Raw genomic sequence first — 19,942 nt, forward strand, 5'->3', positions numbered from 1 at the left:
GAAAAGCTTACCATATATGCACTTTTGGCACATAAAAAAAATGACTGACTTTCTGAAACAAGTTCAAGTATTCTTTTTCAGAGAATAAAATTAATGAAAGCCTTATGCTTGGTACCTGCAAATGAATGGGTTGTTTCACTTGATGTTGTATCAGCTCCTGTTAATGTCCCACAGTTGGATTCCATGAAATGGCCTTTAACAATGACTGGAGCTGAACTGGGATAGTGGACAGCAGCCTTCAAAGGAGCAACATGATTGAACTGCACTGAAGAGAGGCATCCAATAAACCCCTGAGAGTTTGCCTTTAGAGTATCTAGGTCTACATCACTAGTCTCTGCTAATAAAAAGAAACAGAATACAATTAATCATTGTGAAACACACAGAACAAAGGGACAGACAAATAATTGAATAATTAACCTTTATCTCTCAACGTTTCTGCGTGCAGTGACAGCAGAGGCAAATTTACCTATTTTATTTTTGTCTGCTTTAACCAAAACACAAGAAATACATTCCACACTTTTTAAAAAACTGAGTTGGTTTGCTAGAAAAGATACATAGCAAGTTTCTAAGCATAAATAAGAAATTCTGTTCATGTGGTGAAATAAATTTTCCTCCCTCCCAAATACATTTGTAGGAATCAGTATCTACTACATATTTGTACACACAGCTGTGGAAAGCCTTTCAATATTCAAGTCAAAATACTTTTAAATTTTACAAATTGCAAATACTTTTTAAGTGTTGTGAACATTCTGTTTTCATTTTTTTTCCTTCAATAACATCTTCTGCATAAATAGAATAGTTCGACTAAAGGTTTACTTGCATGAGAATTATTTTCAAATTACCTTATTCTCAGTTTGAATAGTGAAAAAGTCATATGAATAAAGCTATTCTAATACATTCTGACTCGGATAACATTCACTGGAGAAAATATAATCCTGCTAAGCACACATTTTCTTGCATGCTAATGCCAAACATTGTTTCATAAAAAAATCAAATCCGTTGAATGTTCTGTAATCTATTACAAGTCAATTTTTTTGCAAATATTGTAGGTTTATTTTAAACAAAGCCTTTTGATGAGGGTAATCACTGCTATTGTTTTGGTATACACCTGTATGCTAATTTTTTTCTATCTATAGGCTAATGTATGCAGAGTTCCATTTTAACATGCCAAGTGAAGATTACATTAAGTTGTGGCAGCATGTCAGATAACGTCTTTATTAGAGCATTCTTTGCATGATTAAATCAAATCTTTGTATAATAATAGAAAGCTGAAGAAAAACATTCCAAATGGAATGAAGCAAGGAACTTTATACCAGGTAGCAGTTCTAAGAATTTAGTCCAACACATCTGGAGGACACCAGATTGTTGAACATCAATTTCAATACTATTTCAATATTCATGGAATAATAATTAGGTTTTGGGTTAGGATTGGGAAAAATCCAGATTTTTCAGCCATCGAACCTTAAATAGATGATGATTTGTTTGTTGTTCTCCATCAGTCCATGCCACCTGATAGAATTATTGTTGTGAGAATAAAATTGGCAGTGCAAGTGTAAGAGCCTTGGTAGTACAGTGGTCTAAGGCACCCTGTTATTAAGCTGGTTATTAAGACCAGCTGCCTGCAATTACTGCAGGTTTGAATCTCACCAAGGCTCAAGGTTGACTCAGCCTTCCATCCTTTCTAAGGTTGGTAAATTGAGGACCCAGTTGTGGGGGCAATAAGCTGACTTTGTATAAATATACAAAGGAATGAAGGCTATTGCTTAGTGCATTGTAAGCCACCCTGAGTCTTCGGAGAAGGGCGGCATATAAATCAAATTTAAAAAAACAAAAAACACTTAGCCAGTGAGATTCTGGACATTTTTATAATCAACTCTATTTTCATAGATACTTATCTACTTAGATATGTTCTTTCATGACTTAGCAGATATTGAGAATTGACCTTTTTAGCACTTTAGAAAACGTCGTATATACAGTTTGCGGTACAAAGTGAAGACAAACTAGCTTTCTCTGACCCAATACCATCCTCATATGTTGAAGGTGACTGACCATAGCAGGAAGCCTTCTGCAACTCTGGAGCCTGCCCATATATCTTGCAAAAGATTGTTCAATGTGCCTTTCTGTAGAACCTTGAGCATGAGTTTACCACCCTAGATATCTTTCTACAATGAAACTGATATATGAAATAAATGGCACACAGGATGGTATTGCCTTTGAAGATTGCAGTTCTAAGCATAACGGCTTCATTTTATGGGATGGATTATAGTTACTATATTTTACTAATTTGTAAGGAGCTTTATTCTTTTCATCCCAGCCTCATCCTTGAAATGAGAGAATTGATTGAAACAAATTATTGCATGTGCGTATGTGTGTACATGTGAAGACGTACACATACAAATCTATAAAATTAGACATGAAAATGAAAACTTTCTAGAAGGAAGTTCTAATTAAATGGAATCCATGTGAATCACTTTCAAATTTTTTTTTAGCTTTATCAATTCTCGATGCTATTTAAGCATGTTGATTTAAATATACATATGCATAAAAAAAACTAAAAGGGAAAATTATTTTTGTTTTTAATCCAAAAATTTAATAAATAACAGGATACACAATCTCTCTCTCTCTCTGTCTTTCTCTCTGTCTCTGTCTGTCTGTCTATCTGTCTGTCTGTCTGTCTGTCTGACTCTGTCTCTGTCTCTCTGTGTCTCTGTCTCTCTGTCTTTCTCTCTGTGTCTCTCTCTCTCTCTCTGTCTCTGTCTCTCTCTGTATAAATGTATGAAATGAAATGCGGAAAGAATAACAAATTAAGACTTCAATCTATAGGAATCCTATAACTTTGACTTGATCTTTATGATAGTTTATTTGTACTTAAGATATTTAGAAAATGAAGACATACTCATTCTACTTAGTGACCTTAACAGGGAACCAATAGTCATTTCTTTATCAGAGGTTAACATATTCATAACACATAACAGAATATTCAATAGAACAACTTATTATGAAAATTAGGTTAGATTGTTGGCTGGTAAATTCATAAATTTGATTTTAGATGTTTCTATAAAGTATGCATTTTATATTGACTCATTTTGTTTGCATGACCTTTTACCCAGCTGCTGAAATTGTTCATGACAAGAACATTTGTCATAGTTGATATCTATTCAGTAGTAGCAATCTATTCAATCTTGTTACCTGCAAGAATGTTACTTATCTGTAAATTAATGTACTTAACAAGATGCGGTGTACTTAATGTAATATTTTCTTTTGTTTTACCTTTGAGTTTTACATAACAAATTCTTAACTCAAATATTATATTTTTATTTTAAGTAGCATTGTTTTTTTTTTATGAACTATGCTACTAGGAATATAAAATATGCTGCTTCTATATAACTGAAATCAAGTTAAATTATGCCAAGCATTATCCATTTGGATTTAATAGAAGTAAATTGTACAAGTTCCCACAGCAGCTAACAAGTCAGTAAGATCTGCTAATTAGAACAGAAGGTTCTCTAAGAATGCTTAGAGCAGTGTTTCTCAACCTTGGAAGCTTGAAGATGGGTGGACTTCAACTCCCAGAATCCCCCAGCCAACAGCGCTGGCTGGGGGTTTCTGGGAGTTGAAGTCCACCCATCTTCAAGCTTCCAAGGTTGAGAAACACTGGCTTAGAGGGAAAGAGGCAAGACACTTGTTGCTGAATTAATTAGGACCACAGCTATTAATTTTCATGCTCAACAGTGACTGACTCAATCTGAATGTGAACTCTTTCTATAGTGGAATCAGCCATATGTTTTCCTAGCCCAATTAATTGAAGTCAATGCCCCATATCAGAAAGCAACATGCTAACTTTCCTGCCCTTTCTAGTCACATTCCTTCTGGTATTAAAAGAAGTCTGCTCTATCCATACGCCTTCCAATCATTAGATATATAAAGAAGAGGGAGGTCTATGTTTAGTTCTTCAATTACCAGAGATTTTCATGACCTAAAGAGAATCCCTTTGCATCATATTAATGCCTCCAGTAATTGATTCAAGCTCACAGTTAAGCACTTGGCTATTCCTCCTGTCCTCACCAGTTTTATTATAATGGATATCATAGCAACCTGAGTACCCTAAATGTACATATCTGCAAAGGGGAAGACATTATGAGTACAGTGGTACCTGGGTACTTGTCCTTAATTGATTCCAGGAGATGTGATGAGTTCTAAAAAGGATGAGTCCCAAACAAACCATGTGACTTACTACATGACCCTTTGTTTTGGCCAGGAAGGACTTCTTATCTCTCCCTTTTCCTATGCCAGCGACCTTCAGACCATGGCCAACTTCCTGTCTTCCCTCTGCAGCTTTCCCCCCACTTCCTTTTGTATCACGTCAAGTACCAGGATAATATTTTTGCATCAAAATGTGTTGAGTACCAAATGTGATGAGTTTTCAAGCAGTCGAATACTGAGGTACCACTGTATGTTATTTAATTCACTATTATAGATTTTGAGTAACATTGTCAAGAAATGCCTGATATGTTTGCACATTAAGTCCACATAAGGATACCTCAACAATGCTGAAACCTCTTCTGACTAATTGAACATGTCTTTCTTGCCCTGGAATTAATAGAACTCATTTCTTGAAAAGGAGATGAGTGAAGGGTGTCATCCTCAAAACCTGCTTCTATTCACAATGAATTAATCTCTACCCATAATGTGTTCTGACTTCTAAAGCAAAAGAGTGATGTGCTGTATTTCATTGAATGAAAATATTTCCTTTTCAATTGGTTACTGTGTGCTATAGTCTGGATAACCCCTTGATCATTCCATCCTGGATTGCTTGACCAATTCTACATGGGATGGACCTACAAAAGGACTAGATTTTTTTTGTTTGTTTGTTTTCATTACAGCATAAGGTCATGAAATGTTTGACCTTTCCTTTCCTTTCCTTCCCTTCCCTTCCCTTCCCTTCCCTTCCCTTCTCATTCCATTCCATTCCATTCCATTCCATTCCATTCCATTGATCACTATACTTTTAACAGTGCTATACTGTTTCTGTTCTGAGCTGACTATTGTGATTTGATTCCTTCTTCATTTAAAGGAGGGGTCCCCAACCCCCAGTCAATGGACCAGTGCTGATCTGCGGCCCATTGTGAACCAGGCCACACAAGTGGTGGGGGAGCACACAAAGCTCCATTTGTACAATTGGTGGGTGCATGTTCAAAACCATTCCCTCCTCCCAGTTGCCAACACTGCTGCCAGTCCGTAGAGCTGGGAAGATTGGGGACTGTACATTTAAAGGATCTTAATTTAATTTAATTTAATTTAATTTAATTTAATTTAATTTAATTTAATTTAATTTAATTTAATTTAATTTAATTTAATTTAATTTAATTTAATTTAATTATTTAATTTAATTTAATTTAATTTAATTTAATTTAATTTAATTTAATTTAATTTAATTTAATTTAATTTAATTTATATGCCACCCTCTCCGAAGACTCAGGGCGGCTGCTGGATTTTTCCAGAAGAATCCAGATTCCCATCAATCTATTTGTTAAAATCCCCCCTGGGTTCTTGACTGACTAATAAAAATGAACTTTGAATTATTGTATTATTGTATTATGTAGAACTTTAAATAATCTTCAGCATTAAACATGACACAGATGGAAAACACAGTAATGGCCATATCTATATTATTTTTATTAATTAATTACTTTTAATTAATTAATTAATTAATATTAATCTATATTACAATATTAGTGAAGATACAACCATATATAACAATTGAATAAAACACTAATATCAATATGGGTGCACACATTTTTTTACTGAAAAGCTGGTGAAAGAACCATTTTTAAAAGCTAAATAACAACAGGATCAACGTGGATTTTGGATGGGAGCACTATTCCAAAGGATAAAGTGGCTACCAAGAAATCACAACAAGCTTATATGATGTTTCTCAAACATGCTTCAGGTCAGAGGTGTCAAATCTTTGCAACTTTAAGCATGGCTGGCTGAGGAATTCTGTGGGCTGAATTCCACAAGTCTTAAAGTTGTCAAGGTTGGGTACCTCTGCATTAGGTACTTATAAGAAAGCATTTTGCTCCTAGTAGTAGAGGAATATTACTATCTTGGCTCAACCACCACTTTACTATGCACCACTTACACGCATACACATTCTTAGTTACACGCCCTCACTTTGCTATATTGATCATCAGCACTACTTGATCAAAAATTCTACTCACACTTCTTTAGTGATAAAGCAATACTATTTAAAACAATGGACGTATTGAAATAAAAATGAAAGTTTGAGACAATAAAAACTCTGAAAGCAAGTAAGCAGATGGGATCAGAAAGGTGCACAAATAATTAAGCTTACTGAATACAGATGCCTTTTTTTCCCATGAAACAATGACGGACAAGGCAAGTGTTTTGTTTGTTTGTTTGTTTTACATGTTCACTCTTTGAAAATTTCAAAAAAGTAAAAATAAAAAATCAGCCATATTGATCGTCTTTAAATGGGAAGGCAGCCTCCAGAAATTGCTTGCATTAATTTTTGTCATTACTCTTCTCTGCTTCAAGAAGAGGTTTTATTCAGAACTGCAGAAGCAGCTTTTCAGAGGAGTAAATAAAAAGAGAGGGATGGAGAAATCACTTCTTGCCTGCACGAACTGTACTAACCAACTGATCTTTAGATCAAAGCCAATATTTCACATACTTTTTGAAAAAAAGAAAAACAGGAGATTTGATATCAAGGAGAGAAGGAAAAGAAGTTTTAAAATCTGTCTTTTTATGTCTTCATTCCAAAACAACAAAACAAAAACAATAAAATTATCCAATCCTGAGTATTTCCATAACATTAATTTTATTGTCTGATTTTACAAGTCAGCTGAGATTTTATTTGTTGTTCATGTTTGATGTGTTTTACTGAAATACATTAAGCTTTAAAATGCAGATTAAGAAGTTAACAGGTATTATTATTATTATTAGATTTATTTTTATCCTGTCCTCATTTTTTAAAATATTTGATCAACTCAAAGCAGTGAACATAACTAATACTATTGTAGGTGTGGTTAGATATGTTTCATGCAGCAAGTAAATGTACAAGACTAGGTTTATTTTTTTCTTAATTGTTTGCATTCTTCTGCAGTCTCATATCGTCTTCCTGACATCAAACAAAGATGATTGATGGTTGGGCTGAATAGAATGCCACACACTTGGGTGCCATAACTGTGATTTCATCATGTGCCTTTCAGTATCACGTATTTCTCAGGGATGAAATCCAAAATTTTTCCCTACCAGTTCTGTGGGCGGGGATTGGTGGGCGTGGCAGGGGAAGGATATTGCAAAATCTCCATTCCCACTCCACTCCAGGGGAAGGATACTGCAAAATCTCCATTCCCTCCCTCCTGGGGGAAAGATATTGCAAAATTTCCATTCCCACCCCATTCTGGGGCCAGCCAGAGGTGGTATTTGCCAGTTCTCTGAACTACTCAAAATTTCCACTACTGGTTCTCCAGAACCTGTTAGAACCTGCTGGATTTCACCCCTGATATCTCTTGATCACTCTCTATGAGTTAATCCAGTTAGAAACAAAACTTTTCTGACTTTCTCCACTAGAGCATTGTTACTCAACCTTACTGACTGTGGAATTCTGGGAGTTGAAGTCCATACTCCTTAAGTTACCAAGGTTGAAAAAGACCGTACTAGAGCATATTGTTCAAAAAGAAAGAATTCTTGGAGTTGGAGCAACCCATTCATTGTCTTTCCCTATAATTTGAATGTGATTTAGCTTTCTTCTTTCCTAGATTGTACTAAAAATGCCATGTTTCATTATGTCTGATTGCAAAATGGAAAAGATAAGTATGAAATTATTTTTAATGGAATCCACTTGCTCATCTTGCTAGAAGCACTTACCAGTGATTATATATGCACTGTGACAAGAATGAAGCTTCCACCTTGATTGTCACTCTCTGCCTAATCAAATGTGAAAAAGAAATGTTTCTCAACAAGATTAAGGTTATTATTTTATATCTATATCTATCTCTATATACATATCAGATTACATTTTATCTTTTGCGCTATACTTACCAAGTATCTTTCCCAGAAAGAGAGACTTGATTGTATTGAACTGAATATCTGAAGACAGAAAGAATTTCATCCTTTCATGCTGGTTAACCTTCAGTATGGTCCCACATACAATTATGGGAAAGAAAAGAGAAAAAAGAAAGGAAAGCCTGTTACTGATGTCAGAACTTTTAAGGGAAGAAAGCCATAATATTGTGTCATTCATTAAAATGAAGGTGATAATTTCCTACACAATGTTGCATTCATCTTCCTAACACCTTTTTAAATTAATCCATTTTGGTAGCTGCTTTTTATCCATTGTTAAGTTCAGTATAATTGACACAGTTTCCCTTCCAAATATAAAGTTCTTACTTATCTGAGAATGTGTGTGTGTGTGTGTGTGTGTGTGTGTGTACCTCAAATTTATATTTGCTGATAAAGCCAGGGGAGAGATTAAGTGTTTTTCTGTCAAAGCACCTGGTCTACCCCAATATGGGAGGGAGCATACTGCTTCCCTGGCTCTCCCCTGGCTCAAGCTGATAAAGGGAGGAGAACTTGTGGCTCAGAGGTTAATACAACTGCCTAATATGCAGGCAGCCCAACTTCAAATCCGAGTAAGGGTATGGCTAGCTGATGAGAGCTAAATAGCTTGAAATAGATCTAAACTAGTCTCCCTTTATTTCTTTATCAGCAAATATAAATTTGGTATAAAATGGTTTGTTGTGAATGCGATTGCTTGAGGGCTCCTGGATTGGAGATGAAAGGTGAAAGGAAAACAGTATGCTCCCTCTCATATTGGGGTATAAAAATTTCTGACTACTAGTCCCTGCAATTTCATTGATAGGGTTTTTCAGAGATGGTTTGCTGTTGCCTCTTTTCTAGATTTAGAGAAAGTGTCTGGTTAAAGGCCATCTTAGGTACTGGCTTTGTACCTAAGGCTAGAAATTTCTAAAACTAGAAATTACCATCTCCTGGTTTCTAGCCTGATGCCTTAACCACTATACCACTAGGGCTATATCTATTAGTTTAGTTATTTTTATTTAAATGTTATATTGTTCTTCATAACAAATCACAAAATGATTTACATATGAAAATAGAATAAAACAAATATTAATAAAGAATTCAATTAAGCATTCAAATGAACAAATCAAACAAATGACAAGATAAAAATTGTACAATATATATCCTTTTTTTACCAGAACAGAAGATTAAACCATTTCTAAAAAAAATTTAAGGTCTTGATAAGGAAAGATGATTTAAGCAATTGTAGCTGAATTATAGAAGACATACAATCAGTGGTGAGATTCAGCCAGTTCGCACCACTTCGGGAGAACCAGTTGTTAACTTGCTGAGCAGTTTGGCAAACAGGTTGTTGGAAGAAATCATTAGGGGAGAGAACCGGTTGTTAAATTCCTTGAATCCCACCACTGCATACAATGATACAGCTGCAAAAGCTTTAAGTTCTGATTTCCAAGCATTGCTCCTAGGCAAATAAATACAGCCTCTAAAAATCTTAAAAGTCAAGCTGGCATTTGCCAAGGAGACAGGTATCAAAGGTACTTGCACCTCAAACCCTCAAGATTTAATCCAAGATACAGTTGCATTTTGACTAATGGGGGAAAATGGTAAGTGGAGATTAAAAGATTCCACATTTGCTTCCACCCATTAAATTACATATTTGCAAATGCTTTGTAAGAATTAACATAATGTATTCTTTGCAAATAAATAGAGCGTATACTGTAGGTAAATAGCAAAATTCTGCAGAATTCTACAATTCATGCAAGAGCACATGCTACATGAATTTATTAAATCAATACATTTAATTATTTTTTATGTTTTCCCTCTTTAGTAACATCCAGGTCCTTCATTCTTTCTGTCATTACCTCCACAAATAGTTTTTCTTCCTCTCTTTTAATCTTTACACGATGAAGCTGCCCATCAGCCATACTTTTGAAATTGATACTAAAGATATCAGGATCTTGATGGCTATCTAGCTTATATCTGATCTGTAAACTTCCTAAGGGAATAGAGAATACATTAGCTTCATGATGATACACAAACACACACACACACACACACGAAAAAAAAGGTTCCCCCCCGCCCCGAAAACAATATAGTTTGAATATCGGCTAGATAATAAAACTGAACTGCAAAAGTAGACGTGAAAAATATGTAATACATTAGGAGACAACATCATTTATTTCATCAAAGGAAATAAAGAGTGAGTGACAGATGAAAAATTATTATTGTATCAGGCAGCCAGTTTGGTTTAAAAGTGCTTAGCTGGAAAAATCTCTGTTAATTATATTCTGTTCATGTAATAATTTCAGAACTGATGCCAGTAGTCTAACATTCATATTGAACATGCAGTAATTTGCAGTACTGACAATTACATGTTTTAATATTATAATCTTATAACATTTCATACATTGCACATTAATTTTTCAATGTTTTTGATAAATGGCCACAGCAATTCTTCAAAGTACAGAAAATAAAAAGAGCAGTTACATGCAATAACAACATTTTGGTACTAATTATTTTATTATTTCTTGAAAAAAAAACCACAGCATTGTTCTTTCTAAACAAAATTAGTAGCTAATAGTGTTGACATTCTTAAAGGAACGGATGATTTCTATTAAAACTGACCTATCATTTATCATATATGATCTTACTATATATTAGGGTGATTTATATATTTCCTGCCACCAAACATAAAGCTTTAATAGGGTAACATTATAATCAGAGTAGTAAAGTTAAGTATCTCATGGAGAAGCTATCATGTAACTGTGAGAGGGATCTTGCAGTCCTAGTGGACAACCATTTAAATATGAGCCAGCAGTGTGCAACAGCTGCCAAAAAAGCCAACACAGTTCTGGGCTGCATAAACAGCGGGATAGAATCAAGATCACGTGAAGTGTTAATACCATTTTATAATGCCTTGGTAAGGCTACACTTAGAATACTCCATTCAGTTTTGGTCGCCATGATGTAAAAAATGATGTTGAGACTCTAGAAAGAGTGCAGAGAAAAGCAACAAAGATGATTAGGGGACTGGAGGCTAAAACATATGGAGAACAGTTGCAGGAACTGGGTATGTCTAGTTTAATGAAAAGAAGGACTAGGGGAGACATGATATTAGTGTTCCAATATCTCAGGGGTACCACAAAGAAGAGGGAGTCAAGCTATTCTCCAAAGCACCTGAGGGTAGAACAAGAAGCAATGAGTGGAAACTAATCAAGGAGAGAAGCAACCTAGAACTAAGGAGAAATTTCCTGACAGTTAGACCAATTATTCAGTGGAATAACTTGCATCCAGAAGTTGTAAATGCTCCAACACTGGACGTTTTTAAGAAGATGTTGGATACCCATTTGTCTGAAGTGGTGTAGGGTTTCCTGCCTAAACAGGGGGTTGGACTAGAAGACCTCCAAGGTCCCTTCCAACTCTGTTATTCTATTCTATGTTAAACACTTAATATCCAAAGTAAAACTAATGGTAGCTTTGCTATCCCTATTAAGAGTACATACCATTTTTGGCAAGAATAATTGAAAGATACTCCTTGTAGAATGAGTTTACGTAAAGAAGTAAGCTTGGAATCCGTGTTGTTCGAAAGTTCAGTGTGATCGCTTCTCTGGTTAGCGTCATATCAGGATGAAAAGAAGCAGCATGTGAACTGGAGTTCTTGGCAACATTGTAGGATTCTTGAAAGTTATATGTTACTGATGAACCAGCTCCAAAATATGCAGATATCTCTGAAACAACATGCATTTTTATTTTGTTTTTTAATATAAACTTGAAATAAAGTATGCTATTTATTGTAACAATGTTCCCAAAAGAATGTTTTCCAAAAGAAAGAAATAATAACATAATCATTATTATTTAAGCATTAAGAAATAAGAACATAAAACCCACACATTCTATTTAAGAACATTAACAATAATTGTCAGCATGCTTTTAGCAAGAATTTAAGGAAAGTAAGTTTCCAGTTATAAATAGATTAGTTACGCGAACTGTTTTCGTCTTTTACTTGTGTTTTTGTAGAACGCATAACTGAATGACAGCTATGTTTTCATTTTCTATCATTCCAAAGTAATTGCTTTGATTATTTCACTTTAATTTCTTTTATAATAGTGAGGTTCTTGGTGCTCTCTGAGCTTGGTTGTTTTGTTGCATATATTTCCTTACCAAACTAGGTAACACTATCAATGCCAATAGGGAGTGGGGGGTTTTGCTCATTTTCTATTCTAATGGCTTTCCCTGTCAGTATTGGTGAAAGTGACCTTGGTGGTTCCTTGGGCTATAGTTTACTGCTTGAGCAGGGAGTTAGACTCAATGACCTCCAAGATCCCTTCCAACTCTGTTATTCCATTCTGTTCTGTCTGAGTTGGTAGTTTTTTGATTGGGGTATTGTTTGCCTCTTGATTGCTGGTGTAATGTTAGGACAAAAGTCTGGAAGATAGTGTTTGTATTCTTTATCTACTTCCAGTACTCTTTATTAAATTATATATTATTTAACAAAAACAAAAAGACATAAACTACATATTAATTTGTCAGCATTTCAGAAAGCAGGACAGTTTTGGACCTACACATTGGTAAAAAGTCTATGGAGATTCTCAGTCATCCAGGTCATGGTTGTCCCAAACCATGCTTTTTTTTTTTCAAGAGGCAACTGGACTTTCGGGTTTTTCTTTGAAGATGTTTCATTTCTCATCCAAGAAGCTTCTTCAGCTCTGACTGGATGGTGGGGAGAGTCAGAGCTGAAGAAGCTTCTTACATAAGAAGTGAAATGTCTTCAAAGAAAAACCAGAAAGTCCAGCTGCCTCTTGAAAAAAGCACCTTTGGGACATTGGTAAAAACCACTACTCGAGCCTGTCACATAAGGAGAAAAAAATGTTATCAACATCTGGCTTTCCAAATATAATGTCAGAGAGACAGAACTGTATAATTCCAAGTAGACATCCTTAAAAAAATGTAACACATAAACAATGTGATTTCCTTTGATATTGTATATAAAATAAATTTACAATTTATGCTTGCCTTTCTTACAGAATGGCCCTGCGTATGCAGAAAAAGTGCAATCACAAGAGAATCCATTATATTTTTCTTTGCATTTTCCTCCATTGTGACATAAGTTACCATAGCTGCTACAATGTCCAGGACAACCTGGCTTTACACCAGGGGTTACTTTGGCTCTTTCTTCCAAATCAAGAGCTCTCCCATTTAACTGTAAAAAACGAATGCATCCCAAAAATCCTTTCTGTCTTGATGCTGTCCCACCTGCAATAAATATAAATGTATATAAATTTTAAGAACCACAATACCTTTGCATGTAAGAACACCTGGAAATTTTCACAAGTCGCAAAATAGGTACAAATGTTGACCCTTTTTGTCTTATAAATAATTACAGTATGTTATTTATGTCAGGCAAGATTCTTATAAAGCAGCAGGAAGGAATATAAAACATATATTTACATTATATCAGGATAAAGGAAAATATAGCAACAAAAACAAGAACATTTTATTTATGGTTGTTCTGTATTTTTGTCATTAGCCTTTATACATTAACATTTTGACAAAAACATAAATGATCACACACCTGAATTGAGCAAAGTATTATTATTATTATTATTATTGGTTAATCGTTAGTGAGATTCACAGCCTTTGAGGCTGGTTAATAGCTCAGCAGCTCGAGTCCTAACCAAGGACCTAGGAACTGTTAAGGTATCGTCGGAGGATGTAAGCTGTTCCGAGTAAGGTGGTTTTTTGTAGAGTCAAAATGTTCAAGTCCGGCAAATTTAGAATTTCTAAATAGCGGGGTAGCCCTTTGGGTATTGCTCCGAGGGCTCCAATTACAATCGGGACAACACACGATTTCTTTTTCCACAGTCACTCAACTTCAATTTGTAAGTCCCGGTACTTTGTGATTTTTTCTTGCTGCTTATCTTCAATTCGTGCATCACCAGGTATTGCAATGTCAATGAACCATACTTTTTTCTTTTCAACTATTGTTATGTCAGGTGTGTTGTGGACCAAGTGCCTGTCAGTCTGAATCCTAAAGTCCCACAAGATCTTGAGTTTCTCATTCTCTAAAACTTTCTCAACCTGATGTTTCCAGTGGTTTTTGCTGTACTCAAATCCAAACTTCTGGCACAATTTCCAGTGAATGATTTTAGCAACACGGTCATGGCGTTGTAGGTAGTCAGTTTGTGAAATTTTGCTGCACCCACTGATCAGGTGGTCAACTGTCTCTTTTTTTCATTGCAGAGGCGGCATTTTCTGTTGGTGGTAACATGTTGAATTTTTGCCTTCATACAGTTTGTGGCTAGGGCTTGTTCTTGAGCTGCCAAAATAAAGCTTTCTGTTTCTTTTTTCAGTACTCCTGATCTTAACCAGTTCCAAGTTAGTTTCTGGTCAGCTTTGCCTTCAATACTTTTCAAGTATTGGCCATGCAGAGCTTTGTGTTTCCAATTTTCAGCTCGCTGCTCAATTACTTCTTTCTTATATTCTGCTTTTGTTTTAGTTGTCTTTAAAAGGCCTCCTTTATTTACTTCCTTAATCATTGGTTCTTCACTTTTCTGGATGTAACCATTCAAGCTGCATTTTTCTTCTTGCACAGTCTGCTTTACTTGTAGGAGTCCTCGACCACCCTCTGCTCTTGGTAAATATAATCGGTCAACATCACTTTTAGGGTGCAAGGCATGATTCATTATTATTATTATTATTATTATTATTATTATTATTATTATTATTATTTAATCTTTAGTGAGATTCACAGCCTTTGAGGCTGGTTAATAGCTCAGCAGCTCGAGTCCTAACCAAGGACCCAGGAACTGTTAAGGTATCGTCAGAGGATGTAAGCTGTTCCGAGTAAGGTGGTTTTTTGTAGAGTCAAAATGTTCATGTCTGGCAAATTTAGAATTTCTAAATAGCGGGGTAGCCCTTTTTATTATTATTATTATTATTATTATTATTATTATTATTATTATTGTTGTTGTTGTTATTGTTGTTATTAATATATAAATATATATATTTATGTAATTTTTCACGGGTATGTATGTGTGTATATTTAATATTTCGGGTTTCTTCCCGTGTAATTGTGGATATATCCCTAAAAGGGTAGAAGCGACGTTTCGACAGAATCCCATCTGCCATCATCAGGCTTATGTCAGCAGTCTTTTGTAGTAACTGCCATTGCTATTTCAAATCTGGTGCTGGTATTCTGGGATGGCTCCACCTTTTCATTCTGATTGGTTGGGAGTCCCAGTATGTGTTTATTGGCTTGGCTTCGGGTGTATGGTCGGTTTTTCTCCACTAGGTGGCAGGGCTTCATCTTTGTGGCTGGTTTGAATATGATTTGGTTGGGACCTGTCCCTTGATCAATGTTTGGTCTATGCTTTATATTTGGTGTTAAGATTTGTCTATCTATGAGAGCAGGTTTCCAAATAGTAGGCAGACGTGAAGTGTCATCCCATTTATTCATGCAATATGGTCTTTTTTCTATTTCAATTGCTTCTCTGATTATTCTGCCATTGAGATGTTCTATTTTTGCAACTGTTTTTGTGTTATTAAAATTAATATTGTGTCCTGTTGTATTTATGTGTTGAACTAATGATGATATGTGTTCTTGTTTTTGTATTGAGTTTTTGTGTTCCTCGATGCGCACACTCATTCTTCTGTTGGTTTGTCCAATGTATGTTGATGGGCAGGAAGCACACGGGATTTCGTATATGCCTTGATCTTCTAATTCTATTTTGTCTTTAGGGTTTCTCAGAATGGATGATATCTTTCTATCTGTGCAAAATATGGTTTTGATGTTGTGTTTATGTAGTACTTTGCTAATTTTATCTGTTGTTCCCCTTATATAGGGCAAGATGGTTTTCCCATTGTTTTGTTCCTCTTGTTGTTTTTTATTCTGTCTTGGTGTTGCATGTTTGATCATATTGATGACTTTATTTCTGCAGAACCCATTTGATGTCAGTACATTAGTTAGTGTACATAATTCTGTTTGTAAGTGTGCTTCATCAGCCAGACGTTTAGTTCTTGTGGTCAATGTTTTAGCAACAGAGTTTATTTGTGCTGGATGGTGGTGTGATTTGGCGTTGAGATAGCGGTTCGTATGTGTCTTCTTTTGATAGATGGTATGTCCTAAGGTGCCATCAGATTTTTTATAAATTAATACATCGAGGAAAGGTAACTGGTTTTCTGATTCTATCTCCATGGTGAACTTTATTTTGGGATGGAGGCTTTCAAATATACTAAGAAGTTTTCCAATTTATCTCTTCCATGTGGCCAGATCACAAAAGTGTCATCAACATATCTGACCCATAATTTTGGTTTGTTAACAGTTTTTTCTAAGGCATTGGATTCGAATTCTTCCATGAAAAGATTAGCGATGACTGGTGATAATGGTGATCCCATTGGTGCACCTTCTACTTGTTTATATCTCTGTCCTCTGTGTATGAAATATGTGTTGGATAAACAATGTTCTGTTAAGTCTGTGATATGTTTTGGTAGTTGATATTTGTTTTTAATTGATGACAGGGCTTCTTTGACAGGTATTTGTGTGAATAGTGATACAACATCAAAGCTTACAAGAAGGTCATTTTCTTTTGTGTTGCTTTTTTATTATTTGTATGAAATGGTATGAGTTCTGTACATATGAAGCAGCAGATTCTGCGTAAGGTTGCAGATGTTTTGCTAAATATCTGGCTAGATTTTGTAAAGGTGAGCCTATGGAACTTACTATGGGTCTGAGAGGTATTCCATCTTTGTGTATTTTTGGGAGGCATTTTGGGCATTTTGATGATTTTTCTCTGGGAATAATTTTTTGTTGGATTTCTTTACTTATAGTACTTGATTTTATCTTTATCTTCGTGGTTTTTTCTAGATATGTTGTTGGGTCTGTGTTTATGGGTTTATATGTGGCATCTTGAAGTAAGTCAGACAGTTTCTTTTCGTAGTCCACTGTGTTCATTACTACTGTTGCATTGCCTTTATCTGCTGGTAATATCATTATGCTATTATTGTTTTTTAAAACTTGCAGTGCTTTTTGTTCTTCTTTTGATAAGTTGCTTTTAGGTGGTTTACTAGTACATAGAATGTTGGTGACGTCATGTCTGACTTTATCAGCATCGTCAGCACTGAGTTTCTTTAGGCTGGTTTCAACTTCGCATATGATGGTTTCTATTGGAATTTTATTGGGTGCCACTGCAAAATTAAAGCCCTTTGCTAAGACATTTGTTTCTGCTGTTGTTAGTTTTCTATCAGAAGCATTGTATACTACTTGTTTTAAATGATGTTGTGTTGTGGTTGGAGGTTTTTTATGTTCTAATTTCTTAAGTTTCTTTAAATGTCTGTAAGTTTTATGAGTGGTTTCTATTACAGATCTCCAGGTGGCAAGCTGTTTTATTTTGTCCCATAATATGGGGTGAATAATATTGCTTATCTTTAAGTATGAAGCTAATAGATCCTTGTTTACTTGATCTAATAGGAATCTTTTGCTATGGATTTCATTTCTAAGTAATGCCATTTCAGTTCTTTTCAGAATACGTTGGATAGATGTTGTGTGGGTATGGAATTTCAATTTAAAGCAAGATAGAATTAGAAGATCAAGGCATATACGAAATCCCGTGTGCTTCCTGCCCATCAACATACATTGGACAAACCAACAGAAGAATGAGCGTGCGCATCGAGGAGCACAAAAACTCAATACAAAAACAAGAACACACATCATCATTAGTTCAACACATAAATACAACAGGACACAATATTAATTTTAATAACACAAAAACAGTTGCAAAAATAGAACATCTCAATGGCAGAATAATCAGAGAAGCAATTGAAATAGAAAAAAGACCATATTGCATGAATAAACGGGATGACACTTCACGTCTGCCTACTATTTGGAAACCTGCTCTCATAGATAGATGAATCTTAACACCAAATATAAAGCATAGACCAAACATTGATCCAGGGACAGGTCCCAACCAAATCATATTCAAACCAGCCACAAAGATGAAGCCCTGCTACCTAGTGGAGAAAAATCGACCATACACCCGAAGCCAAGCCAATAAACACATACTGGGACTCCCAACCAATCAGAATGAAAAGGTGGAGCCATTCCAGAATACCAGCACCAGATTTGAAATAGCAACGGCAGTTACTACAAAAGACTGCTGACATAAGCCTGATGATGGCAGATGGGATTCTGTCGAAATGTCGCTTCTACCCTTTTAGGGATATATCCACAATTACATGGGAAGAAACCCGAAATATTAAATACACACACACACACACACACACACACACACACACACACACATTATTATTATTATTATTATTATTATTATTATTATTATTATTATTATTATTATTATTATTATTATTATTATTGATTTAATCTTCAATTCGATTCACAGTCTGTGGCTGGTAAAAACTTGATTCTTCATGTCCTAACCAAGGACCTAAGTAGCTGTTAAGGTAACATCTGAGTATAAAGGCAGTTCTGAGTTAGGTGGGGCTTTTTTTCAAACTCATGTCTAATAGTTCAAAATTTCCATGTATCTGGGCGTCCTTTGGGTATTGCTCCAATAGTAATTGCACATGGACTTATGTACCGCTTCACAGTGCTCTACATCTCTCTCTAAGTGGTTTTCAGATTCAGCATATTGCCTCCAACAATCTGGGTCCTCATTTTACCAACCTTGGAAGGATGGAAGGTTGACTCAACCTTGAACCAGTGAGGACCGAACCTCTGGCAATCAGCAGAATTAACCTGCAATACTGCATTTTAACCACCGTGCCACCACAGCTCTGGGCATTGCTCCAAGGGCCCCTATTACTATTGATACAATCATTGATTTCTTCCTCCACAATTGCCCAACTTCAATTTGCAAATCACAATATTTTGTTATTTTTCCTAGCTGTTTCTCTTTAATTTGTGCATCACCTGATATTGCAATATAAATTATTGTTGTTATTGTTATTGTTATAGTTATAATTGTATTGCATGGTTACAGTAACCAGGAGACCACAATGCTATTGCAGAATAGCAGTTTGGCTTGCCAAATTACCTTAGGATACACTTGTGTACTTCCTCCCACAGGACGGCGAGCTGACTTTTCATCAGAGAGAAAGATAAGTGGCTCTTCCTACACCCAAGGCCTCCTCCCTTCCTGGAGCTGCCCCACAAACAGGCAGGGCAACTGGGAAGGTTCAAAGCCGTCAGGAATCTGACTTATTTCAAAAAGCACCAGCTCATTTCCCTACCAAAGTGGTACCTATCTATCTACTTGCATAGATCATTCTTTCGAACTGTGAAGTGCACAGAAGCTGAGGCAAGTAACAGGAGCTCACCCTGCTGCACAGTACTTGGATTTGAACTGCTGGACCTGATTAAGCCACTGAGCCACCGTACCTCTTAACAAAGCATTAATAAAATGGCATAGAAAGAAACAAATAATATTTCTCAAAAGAAAAGAATACAGTGGACTTTATTTAATGGTATCTATGTTCATTCAATGGAAGCTTGAGTCTTACTACTATTTCCTGACCTTCCTATATTTTCCAGAAATCTGTTTCACAAAATTCCACCAGTCTCTCGGGACATCCTCAATAGATAAGTAATACAGATCAGTGACATATTCAGTATTTTATGGAAAGTATCAAAAAAGAAAACAAACATTTTTATTCCAATGTAAAAAAACATCACCACTAAAATAATTAAGCATGTATAAAAATAAAATGGAATGGAAAATGCTAATAAGCAATATTGTTACCTAAGAATTGGTAATACAAAATAGATTAGAAAGGAGTGAAAAAAAATGATGATACAACATTACTGATGATAGCAAAAAGGAATAATTATATTTCAAGTTTCGACCAAATTTTATCAGGACAATTAC

At 35.3% G+C, this 19,942-nt stretch overlaps 1 protein-coding gene across 1 annotated transcript in view; it reads right to left on the reverse strand.

Moving 5' to 3' along the window:
• The window catches only part of CNTNAP4 (contactin associated protein family member 4), a 262,491-nt gene that overhangs the window by 3,983 nt on the left and 238,566 nt on the right, over positions 1-19,942 (reverse strand). Inside the window, exons 18-22 of the mRNA XM_070935657.1 lie at positions 13,077-13,316; positions 11,567-11,791; positions 9,927-10,060; positions 8,068-8,155; positions 116-337 (exon numbers count right to left, since the gene is read on the reverse strand). Coding sequence (XP_070791758.1) covers positions 116-337; positions 8,068-8,155; positions 9,927-10,060; positions 11,567-11,791; positions 13,077-13,316 — 909 coding nt within the window. The remainder of the gene's footprint in view (positions 1-115; positions 338-8,067; positions 8,156-9,926; positions 10,061-11,566; positions 11,792-13,076; positions 13,317-19,942) is intronic.

Source organism: Pituophis catenifer, unplaced genomic scaffold (assembly GCF_029215685.1).
Source record: "Pituophis catenifer annectens isolate HBS135680 unplaced genomic scaffold, rPitCat1.0.hap2 SCAF_2, whole genome shotgun sequence".
Lineage (NCBI taxonomy): Eukaryota > Metazoa > Chordata > Lepidosauria > Squamata > Colubridae > Pituophis > Pituophis catenifer.